The 19081-nt window shown below is 40.9% G+C and overlaps 1 protein-coding gene across 2 annotated transcripts in view; it reads right to left on the bottom strand.

Annotated features, from left to right (window-relative positions):
- Positions 1–19081, bottom strand: part of CUNH10orf67 (chromosome unknown C10orf67 homolog) — a 105370-nt gene that overhangs the window by 1947 nt on the left and 84342 nt on the right. The window contains exons 16-18 of one of the 2 annotated variants that reach the window (XR_779337.3): positions 15542–15619; positions 15409–15460; positions 4180–4323 (exon numbers count right to left, since the gene is read on the bottom strand). Coding sequence is in view for 1 of the 2 variants with exons in the window: in XM_010619821.1 (XP_010618123.1) it covers positions 4250–4323; positions 15409–15460; positions 15542–15619 (204 nt within the window). In the remaining variant the exon portion in view is untranslated. Of the gene's footprint in view, positions 1–2682; positions 4324–15408; positions 15461–15541; positions 15620–19081 lie in introns of those variants that run through there. The other variant, XM_010619821.1, reaches the window with a different exon arrangement.

The raw sequence follows: 19081 nt of genomic DNA, 5'->3' as shown, positions 1-19081 counted from the left end.
CCCGGCCGGTGTCCGAAAACCCAGGGCCTCGCGGTCCCCTCCGCACCTCGCCCTATCCGAGGGCGTCTGCCGCGGCTCTCCGGTGTCCCGGAGGCTGGGTTAGATAAAGCCCGGGATTAGAGACACACCAGGGGACAATCAAACCCTCTCACAACACCCTGCTCGACCCCTGTCCGCTTCGCAGCCAGGTAGGGCTCTGCAGTGCCCCACCCCTGCCGGATCCTCTAAATTCCGAGAGAGAACACATTCCTTGCTCCGGTCTCTCAGAAGAGCTGAGGTATTCTCTTTTTTAAGAAATTGTTTTTCCTTTAAGTATTTCTAACTTTACACATGCTCTTCAGCATTTGCGTGGGACCCTTTCGGGCTCCTGTACGTTCGGGTCTCAGAGTACCTCCCACCCAGCACGTTAGTCACCTGCTTCTGGGGTGCAAGCCTTTGGAACTGGAGTCCAGGGCTGAGTCTAGCCAGGAGATGTGCCCAGAAGTTTCGTTATGATAGCCAGTTGGGCAAACTTCGGCATTTTGATTTGTAAAAACAGACGTACATTTACATGAGGGGAACTCAGGAAATCCGTCTTGCCAAATTCACCAGTGGCACGTGACATACACACGGAACAATTTTTTTTTTAAATGATCCACTTTAAAGTAAGGTTGCTCAGATGCAACTCCACTACTGAAACTGGGGTGTGTGTTTAAACACTAGGGCCCAGAGGCTAGCATTTGTGGCAGTAGTACTTGTGTGACTCCTTGAAGCAATTACGTGTTGGGAAGTTTTTCCATACTTTGAAAACATACTTGGCGCCTCATTTCTTTGATGGCTACTCAATAGAGGCCACCAGACAGTGTCGGAGCCGCCCCTCCCCGGCGTCCCTCTCGCGTGCAGCGCTTTCATCCAGGACTTGAATTGTGTTGTCAGAGGTTAGTAGACGAGAGGGGAGGGGGCATGAGAACTGGAGGGTGTCTTGAAAAGTCTTGGAAATCGGTATATTTTGCAGGTGTAGAATGTGCCTAACAACCATGGCCAGTGGGCGCTCCCCAAGGGCGAGGGTATGACAGGGACAGCTGGCTCAGCCTTCAGTGTGAAAACACCCCCTCCGTGGACCAGACACACGACACTGACCTTTCTTCGGGGGGAACCAAGGATGTGCCTTTGACTGAATTAGCCATAAAGGCGTCTTGCTATGACTTTTGTTCCCCACGAAAGCAGAGAAATATTGCGTTTAATATGAGAAGTACTGTGCACAGCTTTTCTGTGCCCCTTAAGAAATATTACAGTGCTGATTTACTGGCCCTGGGCTGCAGAGCTGGCCCCAGGGCTGGCTGGGGATGGAGGAGTTCAGATGGGGCCAGGAGGCCTAGGAGGAGGAGGAGGTGGCGGCGGTGGCGTGGGTGAGTTAACTTGCCCATGCCTGTTTCCAGAGTTCTCTTTATCACTCTTTTCATCTGACAATACTTTGAAATATGTCATTGTCATCCAGAGTGGTTTGATATATTATCTGCAGGCACACAGCTTTTCCAAGGTCAAGTTGAAGATTCTTGTTTGCCATTTAACTGGGTTGTTTAAAAACTCAGAACAATGCCTGCCTGTTAAATTTTCACTTATTCAAAAGCAAGTTTTCCTGTTGGCCTGGCCTCCTCCGGACATTTCATACTTTGCAGCTGAAGCCAGCAAACAGGGCTTGGTGATGAGATCAATAGGAGAAATGAGATTTAACCTCACCACTTGTAGCATTCAGGAGATTAAGCCATCTTTCACATCTCCTCAAAGTGTGGACTAGTTTTTCTCTGGGTGTCACAGGGTGGCTCTAACTACACACATCACATTCGACTAATTTTATTTCTGGGGGCTGCTGCAGATAAACGGCCCTAAAACAGAAGGGCAGAGAAATGGTGGCCCATCTTGTTTTTGCCACAGCACAACCTGTTGCTCTGAGAACGTTTAAAAGATAAAGTCAGCTTCTAAATGGCTACATTTTAGGGACATATTTATTTCTGCTTTTAATGGCAAGACTGGCTTCACAGTTTCCTCTATATCTGCGATGATTGATTTTTTTTAATTCAGCTAACTTTTATTTACCTTGCAATAATGTTCTGGACCAATGTGATAAATTACAGACATGCAAATTTCTTTGAATGGCGTTGTAAGTGTGTCTCGCTGGAGCTGAATAACTCCTTGCAAGTCAGTCTGTGCGCGCTCAGGACCCCAGGGAGCTGATCAAAGCACCCATTCTCTTTCATCCCCGGTATTCTCCTCCAAACTATTTCGATACAATATGTTTCCATGATGCACTTAATGTGCTAGGGACATAGAACTCATTACAACCTAGCTAGTTCTGGCGACCTCTTTGTTCGGAGGCAGAAAGTCAAAGAAAAAAGGAAAAGCACAGCCAGTTGCCAGCTTTCTGAAATGCTAAAAGCATGCGTCATTTTTCACCAGGTCTCGTCTTGATATCCTCAAAAGACAAACTCTGAAACCGGCCTCAGCCCTTTCTAGCATTAATTACAATGCTGTCCAGCCGATCTGTTTTTCCTATTATATGCATTTCTCAGCGGGGATTTTTTTTTTTTTGCAAGACTAATGCAGCTGCGAGTTAAACTATGAATGCATTTTTATCGCTATGGAAAAAATCAGTGAAAAGGCTGCAAAACATACAGCAAAACTTCTGAAAAACTTCTGGTGGACCTGGGGGTGGGGAGAGTTGCAAGTCCTCTAACCCTGAAAATGACTGAGAGCCTGAGAAGTTCCCCCTGTGCTCAGGGTCTTGTGGAGATCTTATTGTGCCACTGGAAATTCTACGCTGGTACCCAGATAAACCCAGAAGGCTAATATTTCTGCTAAAATTCTGAAGCACTGCACCCCCACCAGGAGGCTGCTCCCAAGGAATGTGGGTCCAGCAGGATGGCACGGAGAATATAAATTTTATTTGATTTCCCTCGTTTCTCGTAGGGGTGATTGGTCCATGGAAATGGCTGGCAGCCAGTTCTGGGAAAGATTCCAAACCTGACTCCTATTAACCCTCTCTGGTGAAACTCTGCTGGAAACCAACTCACCAGCAATTGCCATTAATCTACTTACTAATTAAGCCAATTCATTTCTAAAGGAGAAAAATTCCTTTCTTTAGCCAAACTGATGGGAGGAAATTTGAAAGAAGCGCCAAACTGTGTAACTGTAATTCAGCCAAGGACTGCTAAAACAAGGTGTTGATATATAGCAGCAGATTTAAAACAAGTTTCTAGGGCAACACTCCTCCGGAGACGGTGGTATATAGTGCATAGTAGATGAAGCTCGAATAATGCTCCACGGCGCCATGCCACCCCATGTACTGGCGTTCAAACCAACAGGTCTCTCTCCAATTAAATCCCATCCCTTTTACGCACAAATGAATCTCCTCTCCAGCTTTCTTTTACATCGGAGTGTGTCCTCTTTATGTGACAGCTACCACAAATATCTTTCTCGAGCCTTAGAAATCTGGAATCCAGGGAGTAGGATTCGGATACAGATGCCGGGCAGGCCTGAACTTGTACTTAGGGGAACAGAAAAGACCCAACATTGCACGCGCAAAGAGCCTCTCAGCATCCTAGGAAATGGCACCGGGCGTCCCAACAGGGTCCCTGCATGTGGATTCTGAAAATCCTTCGGATTTCCTGAGAAGCAAAACCCCAAGGAGAACTGTAAAGTAAACATCGTAAAGCAGACAAACTGAAGAATTGTCCGCTGCTTTTAAGGTCCCCGGGAGAGACCTGAGCCCGATGTGAGGGAGGAGTGGAGCTTCCCAAAGGATGTGTAGAGCTCTCTTGGAGGGTTTAATCTTCCCGGGAGTTAAGGGGTGGGTGAGGGCAGTTTGACCTCATACTAGGGAAAGAAAGAGCATGCAATACGTTAAAGGCCTTGAACTCTTTAAAGGAAGTCCAGTCTTTTCTGCCTCAGGCGCTAGGGTACAGCCCGGAGCTGGGAGCACCGGAGTGGACCTGACCACCCTTCAGGGTCTGTGTGCCCAGCCGCTCCGGCTCGGCTGGTCACGGCACCCACAAGAGTCTCCTCAGAGCTTGGAAAGCTGCATGCAAAAGGTGCATGGAGTTTTCAAGGTCGGTGCTCAAATAGGGTGCATAATGCAGAGAAGAGGAATGGTCAGCTTGGAAATGCCTTGGGAACAGAAGAGCCCTGGCCAGGGAGGCAGACCTTCCTGGGGCCAAGATGAAGAGAGCCCTCTGTCTGGCCCCTGCTCTGCGCTGTCCAATTTCCTTCTTGGTTAATTGGGTGGATTCTCCTCTTCCCTGGGGCTGCTCGGCAGCATGGGTGGCTTCTTCAAAGGTTGGATAAAGGCTGGAAGAGAGGACAGATGAGCAGACATAAACTTTATTTTACTTTTTGTACCACCAAGCTCTGCCCCCCCACTTCCTCTTTGCATCTTATTTTTTAGTGCGTTTCCCCAGGCCTGGCCTACTCCAGTGGTGGTAGGCGAGGTAGGGTGGTCAGATCCCCCCAGCCTTCAGAATAGTGTGGGTCAGCCAAGTTTGCCACTGAAACAGCTTTGCTGCTGCCCCAGACTTCAGACATGTTTTTAGGTTCTTGTGACCAAGGCCAGTTAATGGCCTTCTTCTGAGAATGAGGGGTCGTTGTAAGGGAATTTTTTTTTTAATGGAAAAGGTTATCTTTAAACTTCCATTTGTGTTTCAATCTTCCCTCCACGTGAAAAAGAAAATTATAAACAGGGAGGAGAGAAAACCGAAGTGGCAGGGCTCTGCAATTGGGGAATGAAAGGCTGTCCTCCGCACTCCCTGGACTGGGCTCTTGCCCGGTAGGGAGGGACGTTTACCTGGTGTGTAGATTGTGAGGAAAGCGATGGGGGTCTGAGGCAGGAAAGCCACAACATGGTATGTGATGTTCCAGCTTTGATGGGGAACAAAGGCCTGGAGCTAATCCCAGTGAAAACCAGGAGCGTGGAGAAGGCAACAAAGAGCTGCAGCCTGCGGCCGCTGGTACGTGTCATGTGGACACTTACAGCCGGGGCAGTGGGAGAGGGGAACACGCAGCCAGGCTGTCATTCCAAGGCTTAACATGAACAAAGATAAAAACGTGACAACTTCAGCTTTCAATAGTTGCGGGGTTCAAAGTGGGGCCTCCCTGGGTCAAGTCTTTTCTGAGAAGAGGCCTTTCTTTTTCTAGTCAACTATCAACCAGGAAAACCTGGAGGGCCTTTTCCCAAGGTAACTTTTCTTACTCAAAGGTTTCTTCAAAGTAACATCCAGTTGCACTCTCTGCCTAATATGAAGCTCTCCAGATTTTTGGAAGCCTTGTAAAGGGCCTCATTTTCTGCACGCCAGAGACCCCAAGTGGCTGCATGAAGTGTTTATGAACTTGGGCGGCCTACCGAAACTTTCTGTTCATGCCCTTTTCGCACATTTAATGAAGTGACATTGCCTCTCATTAAACTGTACATCATGTAGATGATGCATGTGCATGCCCATGGTTGATGGGCACCATGGTTTTCAAAGTGTGCACAAATCTTACGTGCAAATGGGAAAACGACAAAGGGATGACAGAGACTCTTGGAGTGAAGAGTGCTCAAGATTTCAGTCTCACCATCAGCAGACAAGGGGTTTACCAACAAATCAACTTCCCCTGTAATCTGTGAGAGGAACCAGAGATCTTCTGTTTCTACAGCCCCGTATCTCAGAGACTTAGTAAATGGGCATGATAAGAAAATGATATTTGTCCTAGGAATGCAGGTGCACCACTGTCTGTAGCATCTACAGTGCTACTAAAAACACCAAAATACAAGTTTAAAAAATCATAATGAAACAAAATTGCAATTTTCTTTAGTTGAAGTAAGTCTCCCAAATAATAAAAAAAGGATGTAAATATCCTTAAAAGACTAATGACATTTCACAGGTAATGCAATTTAGAAAGAAACACTTCCATGTTTTCTTTTCCAACAATGTGCATTTTTGTAAACTGCTATAAATTGCAATTCAAAAGCACTGATCTCACCATCCCCAATCATTTTTTATACTGATCAAATGAATGCAGATACTCCCACTTGGGAGGGGCGACATGACATTTCACTTGGCAGTTCTAAACAGGTCACAGACCTTTCACAGACCCTAAGGCAGTGGGAGGGAGCTCTTTGCTAAACCGTGTAACCAAATCAAACCAATGGTTACCCCTTTTCAAAACCGTTGGAATGGTGTGCACAATGCTATTCACATAGCAGCACAGACACTGAAAGGATGGTCATCCAATGGGAATTTCTTTCCTTTTGTTTAAACTTGCAGAGCTCAAAAAGTAATACTTGGAGGAAAACAATCACGTTTGCTATGATAAAATCATGTACAATTCACATGCGTTTTTGTTGACACTACCAGACGTAGCTGGGACCGGCCACTTCCATGTACGCATATGCACACGTCTGCGCGGATATGTATGTATATTTATTGTAGATGCTGTTTTGTTTGAAGCCATCAGCACAAAGACACAACAAGGCTGACCTGGAGATGACCTATTGCTTTCAAGTGGCTTGAACACATCAGAATTTCCATTGTTAGGGTTGATTAATTGAAACTGATAAGTTACCATGAATAAAGATGGTTTCACTGTTTAATGTGGTGGGCCTGATTCGGTAAATGCCTCATTCATGTAGCTTTGCAGTGTAGCATACGGGCAAGAGTCATTCCGTATCACAAACATATACAATTTATTATGCGTGTACGGGCACAGCCAAAAGGCCTTTCTGTTTTAATGACAAAGTTTCAATGAAAAATTCCATTGAAAGAGTTGCTAGTAGCATGAAGTGTGATTTTGTGATTTAGTCTTAAGAATTTCTCTGAATAATTTCAAAGATATGATATCTAAATACTGTACAGTAAAAAGATATACCCATACATCTATATATTTAATTCATACCTTGGCCTAGGTCATGAGGAATAGAGCAGAATCTATCTTAACTATTAACAGGCACACATGGAGAGAAAGCAGTGTCATCCGATGCCACCTTGTATGGCGATGCTGTTGGCAAAGTTACTACAAATGTTTCATTGGAATGCCACCGATGAGATTTCACACTGCCCAGTTTACCAGAAAATGTAAATAGGAGATTTTTTTGGTGAATAACATGTCAATATCACGATGCTATTTTTCTTAATTAGTAAATCAGAATACAACATTTAAAAATTAATTTGCAATTACATAAAAACTAAATTCATTTCTTCACAATTTAGTTATTATTAACTTCTTTTACTTAAAAAAATGTCTCTTTTTTTAAACAGTTAAGTACATAGAAACTGTGATGAATATTTACCAAGAGTTCAGGCTGCTGAGTTTTGTAAGATCATACAGAAACTATTTTTTTTCCTTTCATGAATTTAAGTTGCTCACGTAAGAGTAATAACAACAACAACAAAAAGAAAGACATGCTAATGAACTAAAGAATCAACTGTACCAAACCATCAAAGAGATAGTTACCATATTCAGCCGTTAATGTCTCATCAAATAAATTTTCTGGTCATTCATGTCCATGAAACAGTTCAAGTTCACCCAACATTTCTCAATTACATTAGATGGGTGATCTCAGTTCAACTCTTCTGGAGAGTAATAAACCACATTGGTCACAGTTGACCACAGCTAGCATGTGTTTTATAAAGGACTGGATGTCCATTGGAAAGCTAATCAGCACACCGGCACTTGTAAAATTCCCTCCCACATTTTGAAGTGATAATCTGTATCTAATTTTTAAAGAAAAATTTACCCTCCTTTCACTCTTCTGAGGCTGATTTCTTTTCTGGACCTGAATAGAAATCATTGGTGAAACAGTACCAAACAGCTCTGGTATGTGTATAACAAAAACCCACCTCTTTGTAGAACGTAACAAATTATGCAATGTTCACAGATGCGCTTCACATTTGTGCCTTTTGTGAGAAAATGAAGGCCCAACTCTTTCCCACCCCCTTCTTTATGAAAGACAGGACTCTCAATGCAATCTTCAGAACCCTAGAGAAAAATGAATACATGGGATATGGAGGCTTTACATTCATATCTTTAAAAGGTTTTCAGTTGGACTTCAGGTCTGTGTAACTTTGCAATTTTGACTTTGAAGTTACAAGCAGCTGTTTATTCCTGCGATCCAGTAAGTGACTCGGGGATTGGGGATTACAATTGTAACTGCTCCTGAAGCCCACCTTTGACCTTCAGAGGTTTAGTGGAACACTGTTGCTGCACGATTTCACATTTGAGCTTTCACACTCCTGAAGAAACAGTAATTTTTCAGTTATGGTTTTTCAAATGTGCACATTAGAATATTTTAAACTTTGTTTCTATATCTTTGGGTTTTGATTTTCTGATATGTCTGTTAATAGGTAATCCCGATTGACCAGATAGCAATTTCTGCAGAAATGGAGAAGCATGGGGAGGCTCCGCCTAATGTTCTAGTTTTTGAGTGATTGTCTCAGAATATAAGCTACAAGGGCTAAAATGTCCTTTGTACTCTCAGTGCCTGGCCTAGGACTTTGCTTGCAGTAGGTATTTCCGAAGTCTGCAAAAGGAATGGATGAATGGAGTTAAAAAGGAGGTGAGCCTGGAAGGTTAAGTTGTGTGGCCCCATGGAATCCGCAGGCTTTGTGGTTCCTTTCCACACTGACCTTGGTCTTGGCCAAGTGGCCTCCTTTAGTTAAAGAGAGGAGCAGATGTGAAACCAAAATGTGAGCAATCCCCGTGTACTGGAGCTTGCTCTTGCTGTGACTAAGAAGATCATGTAGGGAGAAGCAGCAGTTTCGACTGGTCCTCCACACTTAACTGAGGAACTTGGTTCTTATCCTGAAAGCCCTGGAGATCTATTGAGGAATTAAATAAGGGAGTAACAAAATATGAAAATATGAGCCAAAGAATGAAATCCTTACAGACTCCAGCAACACTTAATAATCACAGCAGGGGCAGAACAAAGACGCTGTGAAGGGTACTCTGAGAAGTGGGAGAACCAGAACAGAATAACATCTCAAAAGTCAAGGGGGCATCCTGAGAATTAAGGTCAAAGTACAACGTTTCAGTTACGCAGGTTGAGTAATTCCTGGAGACATGCAGCGGGGTAACTGTAGTTAACAATACTGTATTGTATCTGTGGAATTTGCTAAGATGTGAACTCTTAAGTGTTCTCACAACAAAAAAAGAGAAGAGGGTGAAGGGAAGGAGGGGATGGAGAGGAGAAAGGGGAGAAAGATGGGGAGGAAACTACATGAAGTGATGTGCATGTTAATTAGCTTGGTTGTAGTGGTTATTCTCCTTAGCTATCTATACACACACACACACACACACACAGTACATAGTATATATATAGTATAGTGTGTATATATATAGTATATATGTATATATATAGTGTGTGTGTGTATAGATATATATGCTATATATACTATACATATATATATATGTTAATGCCTAAAAGAGGAGGTGGCTGATTGCTTACATGAGCCCTGATGTAGCCTTTTTACCCAAACTACATCAAGGTAGACTGAGGAATATTATAGACCAAGATTAGAACAAAAATCCTCAATAAAAAGCTGGAAATGGAAAGGGGGTCTGGGAATGGAGGGACAGGAGATGCAGGGGAAGAAGATCCAGGATTGATGTGAACATGCACTAATCCTCATGATGAATGTATGTAGTATGTATCACAGACATACACTAATACAAATTTAAAAGAGAGTGGGAAATTAAAGTTATCCATGTATGCAAATTTAGAAAATATAAATATTATTCAACATGAGCAAATCTATTAACATATTTCAACATTAATAGATTAAAGAAGAGTGGTCACAACGATCAGCTCAATAAGGGGAGAAAATAAATCACCAGATAAAAAAATTCGTCAATTTATTACAAAAACTCTTGGTACCTGCATATAGAAGATAACTTTATTTACTTGATAAAGAATAACTACGGCATAAAGAATGAGAAATTAGAATCATTCATAGGAAAATGGATACATATTGAGGATATACTCCTAAGTGAAATAAATAAGTCACACATGTAAATACCGAACAGTTTCTTTGGTGTGAAAAACTATAATGGTACATAAGATCCTAATGATATAATTGACAATGTGAAATAGGGAGAAAAGGGCTAAAGGTGTTGGGAAAGTGGGTAGGGTAGGGGAAAGGTAATAAGGGAAAATATGAGAAAATGAAAAAATCGAAATAAAGTATTTGTAAATAGGGAGGAAAGGAGGGGTGAAGGGAGGGCAGGGACAAGGGAGAAAAATGAGAACCAAGACCTGTCATGTAGAGGTACAAGATCCCAATGATGAATGGAACTGTACTGTATATCTAGAATGTACCAATAAACTCAATGAGAGAGAAAAAAGAGAAAGAATAACTATGGCAAATCTACAATGAACATTATAGTTCATGGTGACACTTTAGAAATTATCCTACTAGAGAAAAATATAAATGTGCCATGATTACTGTATTATAAGACTGGAAATCTAGCCAGTGCAATAAGAAAGGAAAATAAAAGAGGTACATAGAAGGGACAAGTCTTTTAAGTTATAAATTATGTGATTGCTTAAAAACAAAGAGACTAGATTTCAGACAAGCTATTAGTACTAACGGAGTTCTACAAATTTGTTGGACAGAAAATCAAAGCACAAAAAATGTCAACAGTAATAAGTTTTAGAACATGTCACGATTCCACTTTTAATTGCAACAAAGTATATGTTATTTATATATTTAAATTACTTAGGAATAAATGTAATGAAAGATGCATAAAACATTTAAGAAGATCTTACAAAGTATTATTAATGAAGATATAAGAAGCTCCCAATCAGTGAAAATTGTATTCACATTAAGACTTAGTGTCATTAAAAAATGTGAATTCTCCCTGGATGCATTTTTAAATCTAACTGCTGACAACTTTTTCCATGGAACTTGAAGTAGTAAACCTAAAAATATATGTGAAAGGGTAAAGAACAAAGAAGGGCTAAGGCAGTTTTGTGGAACAAGATGTAAGGACTTGCTCTGCCAGGTGGTTTTATTTTAAAATCAAAGTTATAAAAACTCTTTGGTGCAGTGTTAAGAGCAGAAGAAACAGAGTCAATGACACAGTGTGATATGTACAGGCTTTTTCTGGGCTTTCCACCCCTGGCTAGTTTGACTTCTTTAACCAAGGTTCAGCATTTTAGGACGTTATTGTTGACGTGATTGTTTCATTTAAGCCGTGGAGCCTAGAAGTCAAGCCAGCCAGGAATGTTTAGCTAAGGACAGGGCTCAGTGACATTCCTGGGTGGTGACACGTATCAAGATTGTTATCACTCGTATCTAGCTGTCCCCCAAAGCCTCATGTGGCTATAGGTGGGGCTTTCCAGAGGTGGCTGGATCTGGAGTGTGTGATGCTGGGATTATGCATGTGTCGCTGGGATCAGGGTGTGTGATTACTAATTTAGTCCACTGACTGGTGTGAAACAGTTCTGAGTGTGAATAATGGGAAGGCCTGCCTGGGTGTGCATTCTATCCACCCTAAGGGCTTGTAGCCTGGATATAATATAAGGGACGGAGAGATGGCTGTCGCATGTCACTGGTTGCTTGCTTGCTGCCTGCCCTGCTTTGCCATGAACTGTTTCTGTCCCGCGATGCTGCCATGCCACCTGACCTTGGAGTCAGCTGACTAAGGACTGAAATCTTACAAACTATGAGCCAAATAAACCTTTCCTCCTGTACCTTTGGGTGTTGGGTATTTTGTCTCAGCAGCAGGAAAGGTAACTGAGACAAATATCCACTTTTCTGATCTGTTTCCAAACTGTGGGTTCCAGCAGCTGTAAGGAATGGTAATGAGCTACCTCTTTATCTACAAAGATTCCATGTCGACCTCAGAGGAACACTTGATGAGCTCGTGGATTTGCATGCATCTGAGCACCATATCCTGTAATATTTTGCTACTTCTATAACAGAACTTTCCCACTTTTTAAAAAAACAGTGCTAGGGATTGAATACAAGGGCTTATGTGTGCTAGGCAAGTGTGTTCTACCATTGAGACACCTACCCCCCAGCCCAACAGAAACGTGATGAAGTTAAAAAATGGATACTCTGTGTGAAACCCTTGCTCAATGTTCTGTCACTACTGTAACTGCTTGGATGGCTTAAAGCCTCTTACGTAGCCATAGTGTTAGGCTGCAGTTAAGTAACTAACGTTTGAGATGGAAGCATTGGTCCCAGGGCCCAGAGGGGCTGCAGAGTCCAAGTCCTGGCCCAGGAACTGAGGAAACAACAGGCACAGGAAGCATTCTTGTCTGCTGCCTCATGTTTCAGAGACTGCTGAGCACTATGTGTGGGAATAAGAACTGTGGTTAGAGGAGAGTATTAAACAGTACCATGTGCCAGTCCTTTAGAATATCACCATGAGGCTGGAGTATCGGGGGTAGAGTGCCTGCTGGAATGCGCAAGGCCTTGGGTTCCATTCCTAGCACTGAAAAAAGTATCCCTAAGCTGAATTAATATGACAACCTATAAAATTAATAAAGGCATTTTACTATATTAACTTTAAACTCTTCTACTAAATGTTTATGATCTTGCAAATTCAGTCATTGCTGACCTATTTATTTCATAAATTAGCACTGTATGTTCAAAGCACAAGTTACCTTTCCTTTTCATTTGTCACATTTTAAAATTTCTTATCTACCAGCGGACAGAACTTTAGATTGCTTCTTACTTGTCTTGTTATTTCTTTAATCCAATTGGTTATTCTGACCCTTTTCTATGCCATGGAGAATTCACTGCATTTTCCAGGATAAATTTAGAGAAAAGCTACTGATTTTCCACCTGGTATCCTAAATTCTGTGTCTGAAATACACAGTTATCTTAGACTGAAGGTATAAAAAATGGGCAAAATTCTTAAGGAAACAGAGAAATAAGCTCATCTCTACTTTCCAAGACAATCATGACATTTCTAACTTAGAGATGTAGCATTTGAGAAATAGGTCGTTGGTGACCACAAAGGAAGTAGTAGATAAACTCTGTCAGTGACATCATTAATACTAACAGAGTTCTTTTTTTTTTGGTACCAGGGATTGAACTCGGGTCCTTGCACTTGCAAGGCAAGTGGCAGAACCACTGAGCTAAATCCCCCGCCAGAGTTCTTAATATATTCTACTTAGTAAATCATGTTTGTCCTGGCACTCAACTACATAATTCATTGGTTAATTTCTTCTAACATTTTTATAGCTATCCATGACACCATAACATATATTATTTATATATGTGGCAATATTATAAAATCTGCATTTAAATGTGAACTTGAAAACTTTCCAAATTGCATTAATTACAGATGACAGTCTTGAAACAATACATGAAACAACACTAACTTGCTGGATTTTATTTTTACTTAAGGTTAAACTTTCTTTTCACGTTTTACCTAAATTCCAATTTTTCCCTCACTTTTAAAAATTATCTCTGCACTTAATAACCAGAGCAACTGACCTGCACTTTCAATTAACATTTACTTTCATCAATTGGCGGAAATATACTTATTGAAAAATACTTTTCAGGTCCAGAATTTCAAAGTCCTTGAATTACACCAAGTACATTGTGATCTTTCTAGTGTTCTTAAAAACCCTTTCCAATCACCTCTTGGACATTTCTTCCCTAACATCCTGAAAAATTGGCCACACAATGTAATCTAGGCTGGAGTTTGGGTTTGTCCTGCTTTTCAGATACTAATGTTTGAACCAGTGTTACTCTGAGGTTTTATCTAGGAGAGTCGTGTCTTTCAGGTTCATTAAGAGCATTTCCAAAGATTACAATGTCAATAGCTCCTAACTGCTGAACTGTGAGAAAGGTCTTCTTGGGTACATAAAATCAGTGGCCGGGGAGGGGGATACAATAGGTGGTTCAGATTCCGAATTTTATCACACGTAAACAGCAAACAAATTAATCTCACTTCTACTGTCTTGGGGTAATTACTACTATGTAAAACATTGCTTTCAAAATTTTCAGATATTAATCAGAATTTATTTATCTCTTAAAACTTTTTATTGTTGCACCAGTGACTGTGTTATGCTTTAGAATTTTCAGGACTTGTAACAGAACAAAAAGCCATTTTGAAGTGGCTTTTAATATATATTTTTAATATTTTGCAGAATATTTATCGGTACATTTTAAACATAATGATAACGTTCAGCATAGGGAATTTGTACCTGTACGTGATATATCTTGCTGCTTCTTTCTTTCCCATTCCTCCCTTCGACCCTTTCTCCCTTCTATTTGTTTTAAATTATATTTTAATTCACTTTTCTCCCAAATTCTGCATGTTTGGATACTAATGCTGGATTTCACTTGTACTCACGCCTGTAGGCCATTGGTGATTATAAAAGCAAAGGAGAGACCAAGACTGTTTTTAATTTACTAGTACGCTTTTTCCGGAGGCGTCCACCAGCTGGTGGGTGCAGATTTGCAGACTCACAGTCCAGGAGGAAGAGCAGACAGGGGTCGTGGGATCCTCCGGAGGTGCAGGAGGCTGCCCAGGGAGGGGATTACCCGGCCCGTCCTCCCACCACCTACCGCCCACTGCCTCATCACGGCCGCATTTTCGCGAGTGAGGTCGTCGGAAGCTCGTGGGTGTGTCTGTCTAATCGTCCAATCCAGTGGCGCTGGCACATGGCCTCTGCCAGAGTTGGAGCTCCAGCTATGCTCTGCTGCACAGCAGTTTACCAAGCCTCGCTGTCATTAACTATCTCGTGTGCAAAATGGGGAATAGTCAGAGTACCTGTCTCAGCAATTTGGTGAGCGTTAGAGCTAACAGCTGAAAGGCATTTAGAATATTACCCATATCCACCACACGTTAGCAAGGATACACCCAGATACCCAGTAGGCATCCTATTTTGGTTTCCAAGTTTAGAGAAAAGTCTTATAGACATTTGTGGACAAAGAATCTTCCAGGAAGGTAAAGGCACCAGAAATGATTGTACTTCTGCTCTAATTATTAAATTGGAAAAATAAGAATGTAACAAGGGCTTGAGGTCTGTTGGCCATAAAATAAAAATAAAATGAAGTTCCAACTGAGACAGTTTCTGATTATGAAGTTTGACTAAGTTCATTTCAGTTAGCACCAGTCAGTATTCAGAAACAGAACACTAACAAGAATTCTTTTATTCAGGTTATCTATACATTAGTTTTATAAACTGACTTTTAAAAAGTCATGTATTCATTCAGGCTACCAAATAAATATCTTAGGGAAAACAAGAAAAAGCCAAGTTAATCTAGACTAAGTGCCATTCGGTGTCCAATAATATTCTACTTCCTTCTCCTCCCTTCGCCTCCCCTACCTTCTTCCCTTCTCTTCATCTTTTTGTTTTGTAATGGTAACAGGAGCCAGGGCCTTGTGCTGCTAGGGTGAGAGTGCTACCACTGAGCTACTTCTCCGGCCCTTTCTTACCCTTGGAGGAAGATGGGTGATCATTCACTGCATCCACGTTTTTCTTGGCTACCTGTAGGTAAAACAGAAAGTTGGCTGAAGCTCAGTAGTACTGACTGATTGAATGGTTCACAGAGAAAAACAATCTGCCTACCTCAGGGAAATGATTGCTTGAAGAAGAGGCGGTGTCTGTCAAGTTCGCTTTGGACTGCACATACAAGGGTTTTGCTTTCTGAAAGACATAAAAGGCATACACTTGTGATCAATGGGAAACAAAAGTCAAATCAAATGGAGGTCAATGTGCTGCAACCATCAGTCAAGTAAGATATGACACTCCTGACTCATTCTTTCAACTGTGGATGCAACAGGGATGGTCCCCTTTTTATTCAGTGTACGATGAGAAACAAATTCAAGAAAAAAATGCTTTCCTTTGTGTCTTTTGTGATTCTACTTCCTTTCGATTGTCCCTACAACTTGGGATTTGCTACAAGTTGGTCCTCTATCCACTGGTTTTGCTTCTACAGGCTCAAGCAACTACAGATAGGAAAAAAAAAAAAAAAGCCCAAAACATTGCTTCTGTTAGGAACATAAACAGGCTTCCATAAACAGTGTAGTATCATGAAATTTACATAGTATTAGATATCATATATCATCCAAAGATGATTTGAAGCATACAAGAGGCTGTGCCTAAGTTACATACAAATGCAACACTTTTTTTAATAAAGAAAGTGAGCATTCAAGGATCATGGTATCTAAGACAACTCCCATCAGATGCCCTGGGACAGCTCTACACGTAACAAGTGAGGAATCACAAGGTCACCCCCAGCACCACCAAACTACGGGGAGCTTCAACAATGTGCCTTGTTTCTCAAGAGCTACACGACATTAAAAAAGAGAATAATTTCTTGTAGGAGTGCAGGGGCAGCAGCATGCAAGCCGAACTACTACCGACATCATACAGTGCAAAGTAAAGTGTGACATAAAAACATGCACATGAATCCAGGGGTGGTGGTGTCCTGAAGGTGGGAGGATAGCAAGCTTGAGCCAAGCCTGCAGAGGTTAGCAACTTGTTGTGGCCCTGCCTCAAAACAAAAAAATAATGAAGGGCAGGGGATGTATCTCAATGCGCAGGCCTGAGTTCCATCCCTGGTAACACATGCACAACCACACACACATACACAAAGCAGGCAAAAAGAATCAAAAGCACACTGAGCATGCTTACCAGAAAAAGGCCTACGGTCCATGTGTAGCCTGGGATCTGTTGAGATTTTCCGTATTCAAGGCTCTCTCTCGTTGGTTCGTATGTGGTTTTTATACCCGCACGCACACACTTCTGTTTGCACATTTTTTCTTGTTCCCATAGCCTGGCCCCACTCCCTTTTAGTTCTTCCTGAGAAGAAACTACTTAAATATTTGACATGTATGTCTTATTTGAATATGACCTTGCAAAATGTGAAATTTGGTGCATGTATTTTAATTTGTTAATGGTGTTATGTGACATCCTATTTTGCTGATTCTAAAGTCATAGCCTACTGATATTTCAACACCCCTAAAATTGGGAAGCATCTTGAAATAGAAGACTGTCACAGTGTAGTGGGCAGGAGTTTTTCTCTCTCTCTCTTTTTTCCTCATTGAGTTTATTGGTACATTTTAGGTATACAGTAGAGTTTTTCTCTTTTAGTGACATAAAATCTTGAGCTTGTGCTGAGCACACCTTAGATTCATAGTAAAAAACTGTGCCTTGTGTGTGCCCTCCTTTGGTCATTAAATGCAGAATTTTAAAGATGCATTCATCTTACTATCTGAACATAGAATCTACTGTTTGCAAGTACTCTGCAGTATCCCGGGTAGACACCTGTCCAATTTGTCATCTACTCTCCCAGTGTGGTCCAAGTCACTATTCCCCATCACCTGCCTCTTCCAGCAGCAACCTGTCCTGTTTCATTGCCTTGGTTTATTCCATCTCTAGCCTGCAACTTCTGGCATTGCCACTTTAAAATATCCAGTGAGACTCTTACTCCTAACTGTGAATGTGAAAGAGAGATTGGGACAAAATATAAGAGGATGCAAGTGATAACCCTGGGTTTCCATATATTTTTATCTCACCAAGGATGAGAAAAGAATAAATAAAATGGAGACCATGAATAAAACTATTAAAGTTTATTAAGTTAACGAAAAGATAATTAAGAAATCACATGGGGCATACACTTTTGAAAATGATCTATTATTTGGTTGAGATGAAAACCTCATAAGCTTTTTTTGGGGGGGTCCCAGGCATGAATACAAGAATATATGGCTTCCAAGAAACAAACACAGAAAACTCTAGAAATGAATGGGCTGAGATGCTATGCAAAGGGATTATGGATGTGATATGGAAAATTACTAGTAAATAAAATACAGGAGTTGAATGTAAATCCAAAAAAGATGCCTATTTCTTATTTTCTTCAAGGTAGGCATAAACTTATGAAAATAAACATCAAGAATACTCAGGTCTAAGACTAAGTAAAGATGAAAATCCAGTCTCCCATTTGCTCTGACAACTTGATGAATATAGGCATGCATAATTAATGGTTCTGTGACTTAGGAAGAAGAAAGGGCAAAAACCAGGGTTCACCTAAGGCATGCAGTTTAACAGGACACTCTTGGCCCATCTACACCTGAATCCTCAGTAACGATGGTGAAAAAGCATAGCAAAAACAAGATGAGTAGGGAAGCTCTTCCAGACAACTGTATGCACCAGCTTGCCAGAAGGCATGACTTCAGGAGTTAAGAAGAAATCTTTGCGCTAGATTTATTTAGACCAAATATGATAAACTACTGGCTGAAGAGACTTCAGAAATACAATTCAACAAAATCCCAATAAAAATTCTAGAACTTTCTAAGAAATAGATTTAGAAATAGATTCTAAAAGTATATTAAGTTCTAAGAATACAGAACTACCAAGACTCTTGGATAAGCAATAAAATCAGACAGTATGTTATTGGCAAAAGGACTGACAAAGCAATGGAATAGAATGAAGTGTTTAGACATAGAATAGTATATACACGCCAATTAATCTACAACAGACACCAGTAAAATTCAATAGGAAAAGGAAGATCAAAATCATATCATCAGAAATATATTTGCAATGTAAGACATAGTTGCAGCAAAAGGAAATACAATCTGCTGTAGGAAAAAGAGCTAAATTTGTATTATTAAAATTAAAATCTTCCGATTTTTAAAGGATGCTGGGGAGAAAAACTATACAGTGAGTAAAGACTTATATCCAGAGTATAAAAGACTTATATCCAGAATCTATAACAAAATATTACAATCAGAGAACATTTATAAGTGGACAATAACACAGAGATGGGCCATGGGGAGTTGTTAGGATTTCATTTTGCAACATGAAAAGAGTTCCAGAGTTTTCCTAAACAACAGTGTGAATGTACTCTACTTAACACAAAACAGTGGTTTAGATGGTAAATTTTGTTGTGTGCATTTTACTAATATTTTAAAAAAGCAATGAGTTGCTTCTTCACTAAAGATATAAGAATGGCCAATAAACACTTGAGAAGTTGTCTAACATCAGTAATCAGTAGGAAAATTGAAATTAAAGCAAGGAGATACCTTTTTAGAATGGCTAAAATTTAAATACTGATAACATCAAGTTAGCAAGGACAAGTGTGGCAGAGGAGACCAGCAGCAGCTTGAA

The sequence above is a fragment of the Fukomys damarensis genome, unplaced genomic scaffold (genome assembly GCF_012274545.1).
Source record: "Fukomys damarensis isolate Sample0158 unplaced genomic scaffold, DMR_v1.0_HiC HiC_scaffold_37, whole genome shotgun sequence".
Taxonomy (NCBI): domain Eukaryota; kingdom Metazoa; phylum Chordata; class Mammalia; order Rodentia; family Bathyergidae; genus Fukomys; species Fukomys damarensis.
Note: the sequence above shows the minus strand (reverse complement) of the source record. Positions and strands in the feature narration are given on the sequence as shown.